At 41.3% G+C, this 15,018-nt stretch overlaps 1 protein-coding gene across 4 annotated transcripts in view; it reads right to left on the bottom strand.

The window, feature by feature from the left end:
- Window positions 1-7,921: 7,921 nt before the first annotated feature.
- The window catches only part of CARD11 (caspase recruitment domain family member 11), a 663,926-nt gene continuing 656,829 nt past the window's right edge, over window positions 7,922-15,018 (bottom strand). For all 4 annotated transcript variants that reach the window (XM_086940703.1, XM_086940702.1, XM_086940700.1 and 1 more), the window contains exon 24: window positions 7,922-9,275. In XM_086940703.1, the coding sequence (XP_086796829.1) occupies window positions 9,071-9,275 (205 nt within the window). In that variant the 3' untranslated portion in view covers window positions 7,922-9,070. The remainder of the gene's footprint in view (window positions 9,276-15,018) is intronic.

Genomic DNA, 15,018 nt, shown 5'->3' with positions numbered 1-15,018 from the left:
ATGCATTTATCATCTAACAATGGTTAAAAATAGTAAACACTGCATGATGAATCGTGAAATTGTTTAATTTAAGTCACATGTATGTTTTAATCCAGTTTAATGAAGCACGGTTATTTACAAATGTCACTTATTCATGAGTATGAATATAATGATGTCTTTGATTCATATGTTTATTGATTTATACTTTGATTATGAACCGTTTTTCATATTATAATAGTTTGTTCCTTATACCTTCCAATATGGCCGCTACAGTTACACCTTTTCACATTGATTAGCATGACATCGTTTATTTCTAAATTTTAAGTCTAAACGCTTATAATGGCGGAAAGCTAACACCACGCTTCGGCGTTGCGAGACACTTTTGGCATCTACGCAACAGTTTTGCGGCACTATCGGTAAGCGTTAAGCGTCTTTGTGGTTTCGTCATGAAACCGTGGCATGATTTGAGAAAATACACACCACCCTTCAGCGCTCTAAGAAACTCCTGATATTTATGCGGTGGACCTGCGGGTTCAGCAGTGAGGTTAAACGTGTTTGTGGTTTCGCTATGAAACCTAGGTATGCTTTGAAAAATAAAACGTAGGTGACACTATTTTATTTTTCACATTAGATAGTTTGATTGTTGTTTTAGAACAGCTTGATATTTGCGTAATGCATCCATTTTAAGGAAACATTAATTTTGTTTTTTCTGGAACACTATCAGGATTTAGCAACTAGAAAGCCTCATTATTGCTGTCGATCATGTATTATACCTAACTTTGAAGATAGTTTGACTATTTCACGAATAGAGATTTTATTTTTAAGATTTTGGCATGCAGACAAAACGCATTTATTTGAAAAGGTTTACTATTACCCCTCTGGTTGGTTTGTAAACATACCATATATTGATGACATGCATTATTGTAAACATACTTATAAGAAGGGCTTCCATGATGACTGAAATGAATTGTTCTAGCTTCTGTTACATATGATGTTTAAGTGTGGATCCTCATCTTATATATTAATTTACAGATTCCCCATATGAAGTGCCAGATGGCACAAAATGCATTGGGACCTTGTGAAAATTTAATTTATGGATATAAATTGTATGTGATGTACAACATATTAATTTTAAATTTAAGAAGATGGAATAAATTAACCATATGCAACTGATACCGGATGGTGTAGTTTTATGGAATACAAAGACTGGATTTAAAAGTATAACCTTTCTAAAGTATCGCAGAGGCGATCTTATATAAAAGTTGCGCCCAGAAGGCCGCCCCTTAATTCTAAGGGATGCAGTGGTGATTGTTTATACTTAACACCTCAAGGACGACGAGGTGATACCTCCGTGGCACACTACACTATATTCAATTGAAATCAACCCTTGTGCGCAGTCCAAAAAGTTTTTTGACTATTATTATCTCCACATCTACCTACCTTGATTGGTGACCATGATGGTGCTAGGGAGGATGCTGATTGTGAGAGATCCACTCTGAGTCAGGAGATGGTTTTAAAAGTGTATTCAGTTCATCACTTTGATTGATGGTAGTGACAACTGATAAGTACCTGCAACTTGGTCATCCAGGAGGTTGCCAGTAAAAGAAAGTGCAGTACCTCATCCGAGCTCAGTAAGACCATGAAGGTAATTTGGACAGGTAGGGTCCTATGAATGGTTAATGGCAGAGTGCCACATTTGTAGAATGCTCTCCTAGATGCCCAGGTAACAATGGAACCACCAAAGCCAGCTTGCATGCTGGAGGCATGTGACAAGCATAAGACGCAGACCGGGATAAGCCTAAAAGATGGTAAGACTGTCAACAATGTGAGGAAAATTCTGCACATGTCAAAGGGCATGTGCATGGCTTTTAATAAGCTGAATTATTATGCCAAAGTTTGAAGGGCTGAAGGGGGATTGTGAGCAGCAGATAATATGTGTAATACCCAGGGCACAAGTCCTAAAGAAAGAAGTGGGGGACTGACCAAGTTAGGCGGTATGCACGTGACATCATGACGCATGCCATCACAGCACATGACGTCATGACGTGTGATATTCCACGTGGCATCACAGTATGTGACCTCACTGGAAGTGACATCACAAGAAGTGACATCAGATACAAAGATATTTAACAAATTACATTTTGAGTCGGGGTTGTGCCAAAAAAGTGTCGCAATCCTGACGTAAAATCTGGGCCTCAACTAATATATTTATTTTTTAAACCCTACCACAAAGAAATTGGCAACAAGGAGAAGCATGGCAGTAGATCTGTTCTGCTTAATTGGTTGCAAAGTCTGCATAAAAAAATATTTTATTGGGCTTAGGCACCTGCTGCAAAGGTGCTCAGTAAATCTCAGAGAATACTAATAATGGTGAGATAACTCTGTAGGTTAACACATTTGTTGGAGAGATCTGTGTTTTTTGTGTAGTCCCAGATTTTCATCAAAGTAGTACAGAAGATTAAGTTGTCCCCTGCAAACCATAATTATCCACTGATCTTGGGAGGTGGGACGGGGCGTTTGGGGATTGTTGAGCCTCTATTTTGTTGCTTCCTTCTTCGGGTTTGTTATTCATGATATCGCAACACACATGGTGTTCATCTTATACAATGTTGGGAGCATAAATGTACCACTTAATTATGCAATAGTGCTCCTATACATGTATGTTATATCATAAGCCTACTGAAAAAGCAATAAAATACGTTTAAAAAGTTGTCTCCTGCAAAGCACATCATGTAACATGCAAATCACAGATTTTTATTTTATGTAGATAGGTAAGCGTATAACTGCTTTGATCACAAAGATCCTTTTGTTACTTGCAGTTCATAAATTGTAATTCTTGTAGTAGACCACAGAGAGCTATGAAAGGCATTTGACTCCTATGCCTTGTAACCCTGTCTCATGTAACACATCTTGTATGCTGATTTGCACAATTACATGATTTATTTTGAATAGATAATGTGTATGTTATGTAAAGCTCTCTAACACTGCGTTAGGTTGAGTAGTGCTATACAAGAAATAAAATAGTGCTATTTAAATTGTTATTTGTGTAATTACTGGGACAGAAAAAACCCATCAGACATTCTTACGGTGCTTGCATGCACTTATATACAGGGACTGAACAAAGTAAAAGGCATGCACCTCTTAAGTACCTGTGAAGAGGTAACACGCTGTGTGATTTTATTTCCTCTCAGTTGCATTTGCATGTAAGTGTGAGGTTCTAGGCCGCCTCTAGACTGATACTCGATCAAAACGAGGCCTCATGGCCCTTCAACTACTGCCTTTATCTTTGGCCCAGCTGTCAGAAAATTACATTGGGACAAGTTCAACATATTTCTGTGGGGCCTAACTTCTTGGGGTAATCAAAAGGGGGAGGAGGAATACATGTCCATTTATTTCCCCAAATAATGTCAAGGTTAATCAAGTGAAAAAATGGACACTAGTTACAATTCTAGACCATTGGTTAGAAAAACTATGGTATCCTCAAAAGACCCAATGTGAACAGGTATTGCGGTATATTTCGATTCATCCGCCCCTACATTGTGGTTAGTTGGCAGTTATCATTGGATACCATAGAGAGTGTGGGTGCCTGCCTCATCCAGAGGCTCCTCTGGTCTAGGTTGCAGTGTCCAGAGATGAAAAAATTAGTGCAAAGATAAGATCCAAAAAAGCTGTTAAAAATAAGGTCTACACCAATAATAATTTTAATGGAATGGTGGGGAACTTATAGTAAAAACAAGTGGGTACTTGTCCTAGATCAAGTTATGAGATCTAGAAGTACAAATTTGCAAGAGTGTCGACATGTTTCAGCCCCCTTTGGCTCAACGGAGTCTATGGGGCTTTCGTCAGGACATAAAGACAGACAAACATAGAATTTACTCACACTCTTTTTGTGGAGTTCATTAGAAGTAGTGAGGGTCAACTTTAAGCCTCTCAAATCTTAATAACCTGAAAAAGACAATACACACAAGCGCATTGTGCAGGGTGGTATACATTCTCACAGTATTGCTGGAATGAAGGTAGGCACATATAGTAAGCATTAGTCTCAGTTATCACATAGATGTAAATTTTACACGTATAGTAAGCATTAGTCTCAACTATCACATAGATGCAAATTTTACACATGAATTCTAAACAGTGGAGCCTCCCCTTGTAGAGTAGAGGAGAGAGGGAAAGGGTAAGAGCGAGTAAGAAGGCTGCATTGTTGTGTATACTGCCAATTTAAAGTAATTCATGCAAAAAAGGAGGGGGGGGCGGGGGAAAAGCCCCTAGGGTACCGGTCATTCGACAGGGTTGTGAACTCTATGATAACTTAAGAGTGCTCCCTAAGTATGGTCAGGATGGGCTGATAAGTCCAGATAAATTAGGATACATGCAAAACATTGTAGCGCTCCAAAGGGAACAAGCGGAGTCATTGACTTCAACGCGGTAAATAGCGTGAGCTATGACAGTCAGCAGTCGGACTTACCCCTATTGCGGAGTCTCCAGGAGTCATCGGGTAGGCCCCAGAGCTGAGGGGAAGAGGTAAAAAAGGTCAGAGAGACCTTACCTCGCGGCGAGTGAAAGATTCCCAAAGGACTAACTTCTTGGCAGGGTGGAGAGCGTCACTCTGTGAAAATAGTATGTGGACGCCGTGTACCTGTGTGCAGGCCCGGACTGGCCGTTGAGGGCACCGGGCAATCCCCCGGTGGGCCGCATGGTTGGGGGCCGGTTTTGGGCCCCTGGGGCCGTTTTTGTTACAGGGCCGTTATGCTGCAAAAACGGCCCTGTAACAAAAACGGCCGAAAACCGGCCCTGTCACAGAGCGCGGTCGCACCTCTCCCCCCTCCCCTCTCCTCCCGGAGGGGGAGAGGGGGGCCGGCCGAGCACTTTGCCAGGGCCGGTTCTGGTTCCCAGTCTGGCCCTGCCTGTGTGTACCCCCAACTCGTGCCCTGGAAATACCCCAAAGCATGAGCGGGCCCCCAATGAAGGTGAAATAATGACAGCTCCCAATATCAATGATGAAGAGGAGCCAGGGGAGAACCTGGTACGATCTATAGCAGGGACAGAGGTGGAAAGGCACCCATCCTAACCTAAGTGCTGGGCAAAGGTTATGTATCACAAAAGGTTCACTCACCAGGGTTTACAGTGCCTTCCAGTGCTCAAAGGCGAAGACACACATATAAGTATAAAATATGTTGTGTGGTTATGTCACTCCCCCAACAAGAAAGTCTTGCAAAGCCCACAACCAAACAAAAAAACAAGCATTGACAAAGTCCAAAGGCTGACAGCCAGTGCCAACCTATTGAGTTTGCAAATGCTTGTTTTGGTTTAGTAATGACGCACCTGGTCTTCTTCTGCGCTGTGAGGGTGTGAGGTGGAACAAACCATAGTCTTGCACAGCTGTGGCAATTAGGACCCTGAAGGTTTTTGGCTGCTGGCGGAATATGGCACTTTCATCTTTCGACAGACGTCACACTAGAGGGTATCACCCTGCATTCAGTTAACCCCTTCGCAATTCTGCCGCAGCGCTAGGGGGGAGGGGGGGGCCGAGCGGCACTCACATGCTCGTGACGGAACCGCTCCGTCACGAACCTCGGTTGAGCTGTGCTCATGACGGAGCAGTTCCGTCATGGCCCCGCCCGCTCAATAGAACGCGCCGCGCAGGCGCGAAATCAGCACCGCGCAGGCGCGCCGAGCGGGCCATGACGGAACCGCTCTGTCATGAGCACAGCTCAACCGAGGCTCGGGACGGAGCTGTTCCGTCACGAGCATGGAAGCGGTTGAATCATAAGATCCGCAATGCCCGTTAGAGTATACTGACAGACTTTACTGAATTTTAATTATAGTTCTGCAACAGTATCCAGTGTGGGATATCGACTTCCACTATAGTGTGAAAACTATATAGGTTTTGTTCATATAGATTTATTAGTCATTAGCTTCACTTCAAATTCCCCTGACAATATGTACATCTTTAAGGTATGTAGATGTGTAGTTAGGAATAGTAAATCTGTCTCCACCTGCACATACTCTCCTTCCCAGTACCAAGATAGTCAATATTCTGCATCTTTCGGATATTTCAGATGTGTGTCAGAATATCAACACCAATTTTCTGACACATCTACATGTGACAAAGAAAGAACTTCATAATTTAGGAGTATCACTATAACATCTGGACACAATTCCTGGGTACATAAAAAAATAGAATGGCCTTTGGAGGAAGAAGTGGACTATAGGACCTTCCCTATACAGAAGATTGATCCTACTGAGGCCTCCCCTGCGAACTCTGGGGAAGGCCCCTGAAATGCCACTTAGAGTGGTCACCTCACAGATATTCATGAGCCTTAGTCAGAAGAGGATGGTGTGAGGGTTAGAGTTCACCCTCGACGATGGAGTGGCTAAAAATAATCAGCTAGCCCCCCTAAACTTCTCAGCAAGCACTGCATGGAACAAAAACCTCCACTACAGAAGGCTTACATGTTTTCATTTGATACCACTCTTGGTGGTCTCAAAAGCAAACAATTATCAACTGTATCCTCCAAGTGTTTTAATTTGAGCCGGCGGTTGCAGGTGGGGACCACTGACACTCATTTTTTTGGGGACCGGAATGTTTTTTCATCATCAGACTTTGATCGAGAACGGGAGGGAAGAAGGACAAATAGAAAGGCTGGAAGAAGTGATAAAGGGAGAAAACAGGCATTAAAAGGAACTTGCATGAGTGAGATAAAGTGACATGGGGTTGAATCAAGACTAGAGCGCCCTGGTATTTGGCAACTCCGACCTTCGGCAGCAGATGTGGCGGGCTTCTCCGGAAAACTTTAGTGCTTATTTACAAGCAGCTGCGGCCCGTGCAGGTAAGAAGAGCGTGGGGTGGTGGGGCCGGGTGGGGGGATTTCGACAGACGACTATGAAGAAAAATCTATTTTTTATTTAGTTTTCCCTCACGATCTGTCGAATCCCCCCAACCCGGCCCCACCGCTCTCACCTGCATGAGCCACGGCTGTTTACAAGTCACTTGCGCCACTGATGCGTCACATTTGATATGAGAAAATGTAGGGGCAAATTTACAATTACTGGTGCATCCCTGCATATCGGCAGGGATGCAACAGTAATTGTGCGCCGCAGCTCTGCCACCCTTGATGCGCCGCATTTACAATGCGGCGCATGCACTAAGGGGCAAAAACGGCACAGATGCGTCACGCACGCACTATGGGGCAAAAACGGCACAGATACGGCACAGATTGCTGGAGTTGCTTCGCAAGCGCGACGCAGCTCCAGCAATGATCAGGGGGGGCCCTATGTGCACAATGCTGCATCAATCCTTACGCCTGCTTCAAGCAGGTGCAGGGTTTTGATGCAGCATGGACCCAAAAGTGACTGAGTGATGGGAGGCGTTCCTGCGCCGGAACGCCTCCCTCTGCGATGGTACGCCTCTTCTGGCGCAGGGCTTTACAACGTGACGCGTCTGGGAGATGAGTCACGTTGTAAATATCCTGCACCATGGCGCATCTTTTGCGCCTCCGCTGCATCACAAAAGTGACGCAACGGCGGCGTAAAAGCGGCGCACGGGGCTTGTAAATCTGCCCCGTAGTATACCTGTGGCGCAAGTGTCTTGTAAATAAGCCCCTGTGTCCCCAGCACTTGTCCTGTCACAAATTAAGAATTGTGGATACCTAAGGGTCAGATTTCTCTGGATAGCCCCTATCGATCTGCAGGCAGTAGCCTTCAGGGTTGGTGATAAAATAGGTGCAAAAGAGTTTAGTTTACCGAGCAATTTCACACTGGCAGATAAGCCTCTGGACAGGCCTGCTGGGGACGTACAAGACGGCCGCTTCCTTGACATGTTTGCAACCTTGCCTCTTCCCACCACAGTGCTTATTTGTGCATCAAGTGTCTAAAAGAAGGAGAAAACAAAAGGCAGAAACTGGCTGCCATGAAAATAGATATCCTGCGATAACATCCAATCTGTTTCACATTGGCTGTTTAATGTTTTCCAACTCGCCTCTGAACGGTGTCCTGAAAAAATACAGGTAATAACAAAGTGGGAGAAAAACAGAATTCATCTGTCCTTCAAGAGAGCCGCTCTCAAAGAAAAGCAATCAGCAAAAGAACAAAGAAGAGACAGGAAGAAAGCAGTGGTGTGACACTTAGACAGCAGGACAAGTGTTTGAGCAGCTATTGTTTAAAGAAGTAACTTGAGGCCACAGCACAATGTTAAGAAGAAGAACAGTTTGTAAAGCAATGTTGGCAATCTCATCCAGACAAGGAAATGACTCTTTTTCATGTTAACACACAAACACATTACATGAAACAATCTCTAGTGTGGATGTTCAAGCAAATACGTACAATAACTCATCCTGCAATGTGCTTGCACAAACACACACATACAGACACACAACCTTTATCTAAAGTTAATGCGAGAGCAATCATATACAGACACAGGTGTACACACACCAACACACGCGTGTCAACACACACACGACAACACACACACAAGCACACACTGGCACCATTACACACACACACGTCAACACACACACACACACACCCACACACACACACCCATAATGCCCATGACACTGATTGGCCTTCTACCATGACTGGCATACTCAAAAGTGTCAGAATAGTAGGACTTCTCATCCTTAGATTGCGTTGTCTCTCCGGTTTGCACAATTCGAGTCAAAGTGAGCAGAATAAATAGGTTAATTTCCAGTTGACTGTAAAGTTTATTTTCCCTCATATATTGGCTTTGATTTGATGTCTGGTCAGCCATACAGATTGCAAGCTTTCTACATGAACCACTGTTTGGCTTGAGGGAAGCGGCACCACTGTCCGCTCCGGATCCACATCTTGAGCACATTCTGCCGTCAGTTTGTATTTCACCAACATGTATGGCTTTTTGTGAGTACCATGGACCTACCATACTGGAATAGTCAAAAGCCTACACAGGTAGCGGCAATTTTACACCTCTGTCTTCTCTCTGTGGTTCACTGGTCCTGAGTACTAGGACAGTCCATAGTTTTTTTGTTTTTTAAACCCCAGACTGGCAGCTCTATTACTGCTTACTGTTACTGCTGCTCTTGATTGTCCGCATTATTTACTCATTCACTTTGCCTCACAGTTGGTCTTCATCTATCCAGACGATCTTACGCTGCTCTTCCCCTATCTTCTCCTTGATAATTCTTATAAGATCGTCAATATTGCCCCAAGACTCCACTTCCACTGAAGCGTAAAGACATGGTAGAGCCTCCAACTCCTTTTCCTTCTGTCGGCACAGACGTAGTAACTCGTCCTCGCTATCCATCTTAGGTAAAAGCCTCCTACGATAGAACATAGATACACATTAGACAGGTCCATACATTACTCCATTATTACGGCACTCGATGATTGTTGAACAGTAGGCCAGAAATTTGGGTGTGAAGCAGCAACTACACCTTGGAGGCATGGAATGTTTAGTAGGGAATATCGAGGTAGAAGAATATCGGGCAAAATTATATAATATATGTAATATATATATATATATATATATATATATATATATATATATATATATATATATATATATATATATATATATATATATATATATATATATATATATATATATATATATATATATATATATATATATATATATATATATGCAAAACACTCGATATCCTTCTTCGCTTGCTCTGCGCTCGGGACCCACGCCTCCACGCCAACAAAGAAAAGGAACGGACCACAGGAAATCAGCAAGATGTAGTTTTATTTAGTCTCTCACGGAACCATCAGCGACGCGTTTCGAGTACAAGTACCCTTGATCACGCTGCGACTAACTAAACATTCACTGTCTTTTTTTATGCATTACTACTCCTCCGTTACCACCCCCTGGTGGTAACCTCCAGTATTGTGTCAAGAATAAAAAGTGAGGAAAGTCTATTGCTGACACATAAGAAAATAAGCATAATGCACATGAAAAATACAGTTTTTGGTTAAAAATCCAACAATGATGAGAGTAATGACTAAAAACACTCTTACCACACTACAATACAACTAGGTTAAAATCCAGAAGTAAAATTAGGTCAATAAATCCTAGTAGTGCAAAATAGCATAATGCCTGAAGGTTGGAGTGATTTAAGATCAAAAAACCATCATATCACAATAGAAGGAATTAAGTTATCATGTGCAAAATAGCAAAATTGAAATAGCAGCAATAGATCGAAAAAGTGCAAATAATTATATAAAGTGCAAAAAGTGAATACGAGGAATTATATTTCTCTTATGCAGGAAGAAGCGCATTATCATATGGTTAGAATATACTAAACAGAATATAAATGCATCCTAAACTCAGATCCCTGAGCTAGTAAGCAATATATATCATAAATAGTAACGATGTAAAAATCCCATATAATAAAAACTAGTATCAAAAAGAATTGCTATGTAAACATTAAAAATGGGTATATATCTAAAAAGCATTATATCCCATATGTAAATTCATATATGGCACCATACAAAAAACACACGAAACATACAAAACATTTAGAGCAAAATTGATAAAGGACAGCAAGATACAATATACTATGAAAATATACTATCAGCATAAACTCCTAAGACCAAAGCATTGTAATGATGCAGATCGCAAATAGGGAACCTAACTTGCGAACTGCTGCTGTGGTACAAATACATATTAATGTAATGAAGGTAGACCGGTGGCTTTGCGTTGGAAGGGCTCTAATGTGTTACTCTAGGAAATGATGTAACTCTTCAATGTTGTTGAGCCCGTTGGGCCAACGACTATCGAGCTCTAAAATGAACCGTGATTCCAACTTTCTAAGTGCCAACTCTCTATTGCCACCTTTTCTCAACACTGGAACAGATCCGATCACGAAATAATTAAGGCAAGATAAGTCTTTGTTATGGAATAAATTAAAATGCCTTGCGACTGGATAAGTTGAATCATTATGCAGTATAGCCCGCAAATGTTGTAAAATGCGGACATGCACCTGGAGCTTGGTACTGCCCACGTACCTAAGCCCACAGGTGCAAGTTAAAACATAAACTGCATAATCAGTTTTACATGAAAAATTACCTTGGATGGTTTTAGGTAAAGTGCTGAAAGGAGTGTTGTAACGTGTCGTGGAAATGCCAAAGTTACAAGCCCTACAACTCGAACATTTGAAGAAACCTCTGGTGGGTCTTAACCAGGGTACTTTGGCTTTCAGCTCAGGGGCAGGTGTGTCAAGTGAGTTCCCCATTGTTTTAGCTCTCCTGAAGGTAACAGATGGGGCTACAGGTAATTTAGTACTCAACACGTGATCACTCAGCACAATGGGCCAATTTTTGTTGAGGATGGCTCTAATCTTCCTTTCCTCCTTGCTGTAAGTAGTGATCATGCGTGGACAAGTAGTGGGGAGCTCAGATGTAGGAGTGATCAATGTTTCATGAATGTTGTCTGTGAACAGACTCTCCCTCGGCCGAGAGAGAGATTTAGTGTAGGCAGATTTAATGACCGCTTCAGAATAGCCCCTAGCTTTTAAGCGTGTAGTAAGTTCCCTAAGGCAAGATTCAAAATCAGATGCAGAGCTGCAGATTCTTTTTAATCTCAACATCTCGCCATAGGGAATACCTGCTATTGTGTGTCTGGGATGCATACTAGTAGCATGCAAAGTGGCATTGCCTGACGTGGGTTTTCTATGCAAGGTGGTATTAATTTTGTTGTTCTCAATATAAAGTTCAACAACATATATATATAATACAAGTTTAGCTTTACTATTCTTAACTCCATATCTGCATACTTTGAAGATATATCTATATATCTACTGTCAAGGTGCATACATATGGAGGTATTCTTTACTTCACATCTTCATCCATTGAAAATATACTATACATATATATATATATATATATATATATATATATATATATATATATATATATATATATATATATACATATATATATACACATTTATATATATATCACACTTGAGGTAAGTATATATAGGTAAGTATAGATTTACTATTCTTAACTCCACATCCACATACTTTGAAAATATATATTTTAGCAAGGTACATACATCTCGAAGTAAGTATGTATAGGTAAGTATAGCTTTACTATTCTTAACTCCACATCTGCATATTTAAAAAAATATATCTATATATCTATATCTATATCTATATATATATATATATATATATATATATATCTATATCTATATCTATATATATATATATATATATATCTATATATATATATATATATATATATATATATATATATTGTCAAGGTACAAACATGAGGAGCTAAGTATAGGAAGCCTATCCTACTATCTCAGTATTCCCTACTTTGATATTCCAGGCTACAACCAACAACACACCACACTGTGTTATCTCATCAGCACACTCCTTAAGGAATGGGTTTCTTCAGCTGCTCATTAAAGTGAGCAAGCGCATACTGAATAGATGCCATTGTAATATGTCTCTCACACAAATTTAACATTTTGATGTACAGCAGAACCATGCAGTCATTCACATGCAATGCCTTAACAACATAAGTCTTTACCACACTTATTCCTTCCACGGACACCTTTACAACAAAAATAGAAGTATACATCAAGTAAGTGAAACACTTTTTTTATTATAAGTGTATATATTAAATATCTATTTATAAATGTGTGTATATAAATTACTCACTGATGGTCGCCAATAGCTAGTTATAGTGACAACCTAGTTTCTTTAGGAAAAGCATTTTTTGTTTTGCTAATACCCTTAGCTCCGTTTGATGCACCTTCACAACATTTTCAAAACTAGTTTGCCACTCATTGCAGCTGCTGTCTGGAAACTGTGATTAGTCAAGCATGGGCTTAGAAAAATTCTACATATATCTTATCACCCACTACTCTTACCCTCATAAACCTTAAAAACACCTTCGCCAACCACCCCAAACCATAAAAATAACCTTATCACCCAATATCCCTACCACCCCAAAACTCAAAAAATACCCTTACCACCCAATACCCTCACCCCCAAACCCTAAAAAAAACCTTACCACCCAATGCCCTCGCCCACCCAATAAACCCAAAATCCCTTACCATCCAATTCCCTTACCCAACTCTAAACCCTAAAAACATCCTTACCAAACAATACCCCAACCAACCGTAATACACCATCCAGTACCCTTACCCACACCTAAACCCTAGAAATATGCTTACCACCCAATACCCTTACCCAACCTAAACCTTAAAAATACCCTTACCACCCAATACTCTTACATATCCCTAAACCATAAGAACAGCCTCACCACCCAACACCTTTACTCACCCCCAGACCCGTAAAATATCCGTACTACCCAGTACTCTTACCCACCCCTAAACTCTAAAAACACCCTTACCCCTGTACCCTTACCCACCCTAAACTCTAAAGATCCCCTACCACTCACTGCCCTTACTGACTCATAAATTCTAAAATACCCTTACCACCCAATGCCCTTACCTACTCCTAAAAATAACCTCACTACCCATAACCACCGCTAAACCTTAACAACACCCTTACCACTTAATACCTCTATCCACCCTAAACACTAAAATACCCTTACCAACTAATACTCTTACCCATCCCTAAACCCTAAAAATACCCTTACCACCCAATACTCTATTCCACCCCACTCCTTAAAAACATCCATCCCACCCAATGTCCCTTCCACACTAAACCCTAAAAACACCCTTACTGCCCAATACCCCTACCCACCTAAGCCCTAAAAATACCCTTACCACACCATACCTTTACCCACCCTTAAACCCTAAAAAACACTTACCACCCAATACCCTTACCCACCCTTTCTCTAAAAACATACTTACCTCCCAATACCCCTACTCACCTTTAACCCTAAAAATACCATTACCACCCAATATTCTAATCCACCCTAAACCCTAAAAACACCCTTATCACCCAATACCCACCCTAAACTCTAAAAACACCCTTACCATCCAATACTCTTACCCACTCCGAAACCCTAAAAATCCCCTTACCACCCAATACCCTTACCCACCCGTGAACCCTAAAAGTACCCTTACCATCCAGTATTCGTACCCACCCTATACCCCTACCAACAGTAAACCCTAAAAACTCCCTTACCACCCAATACCCCAACACACCATTAGCTTTAAAAGTACCCTTACCACCCAATACCCTTACCCAAAACTAAACCTTAAAAATACACTTACCTCCCAATACCCGAACCAACCTTAACCTAAAAATAGCCTTAACGTCCAATACCCTTACCCACTCAAACCCTATAATTACCCTTACCAGCTTGTTCCCTTACCAACCCCTAAACCCTTAAAATGCCCGTACCCTAATAGAACAAATCTTTTACCAACTGGCGGTCGCCAGTAGGTAGTTATAGTTAGGACCTAGTTTCCATAGAAAAAGCGTTTTTTGATTTGCCAATAACTTTGGCATAGTTTGGCGAATCTTCACGAAATGTTCAAAACTAATGGCCTGCTCAGGTCAGCTGCTGTCTTGAAAGTTTCAGGGTGATTCATGAAGCGGAGGGCTGAGAAAAAAGGGGGGTCCCAAAACATGTTTTCTCCATGTTAATTTTCATAGGAAACTTTAGACACAGCTACAGTCCGTACTGCTGAACGGAATTACACCAAATGTGTCCAAAAAGTAGCTTTTAACCCAGAACACACGCTTTTTTTAAATGGTGTAAATGCACTCAGTAGTTTTTGAGATATTTAAATATTTACAGATATCAATATTTGAGAATTGTGAAATCTGATTGGCTGAACCCTCCAGATCACGAGCTTGTTTCTGATTGGCTGCCAACAATCAAACCAAAGAGTGTTGACAGACATCTTGTGACTCAGTAGAACCAAGTCACAAGAAAAAAGGTTAAAAAAAAGAAAAGGTGGCAGGGTAGAAACACACCGACCCCCTAGGCCTATGGGACCCCAGGGCCAAAAAAAGCATTTTTGTAAAAAATATTTCGGTAGGATTCCGGAATCCTGCTGAAAAACAAATGAAGCGGGGTCTTCCACTCTTTATTTTAATGAGCCACTGGGTTGGCCAGGTCCTGGGG

This window comes from Lissotriton vulgaris, chromosome 10, assembly GCF_964263255.1.
Source record: "Lissotriton vulgaris chromosome 10, aLisVul1.2, whole genome shotgun sequence".
NCBI lineage: Eukaryota > Metazoa > Chordata > Amphibia > Caudata > Salamandridae > Lissotriton > Lissotriton vulgaris.
This window is presented reverse-complemented; position numbering and strand designations above follow the sequence as displayed.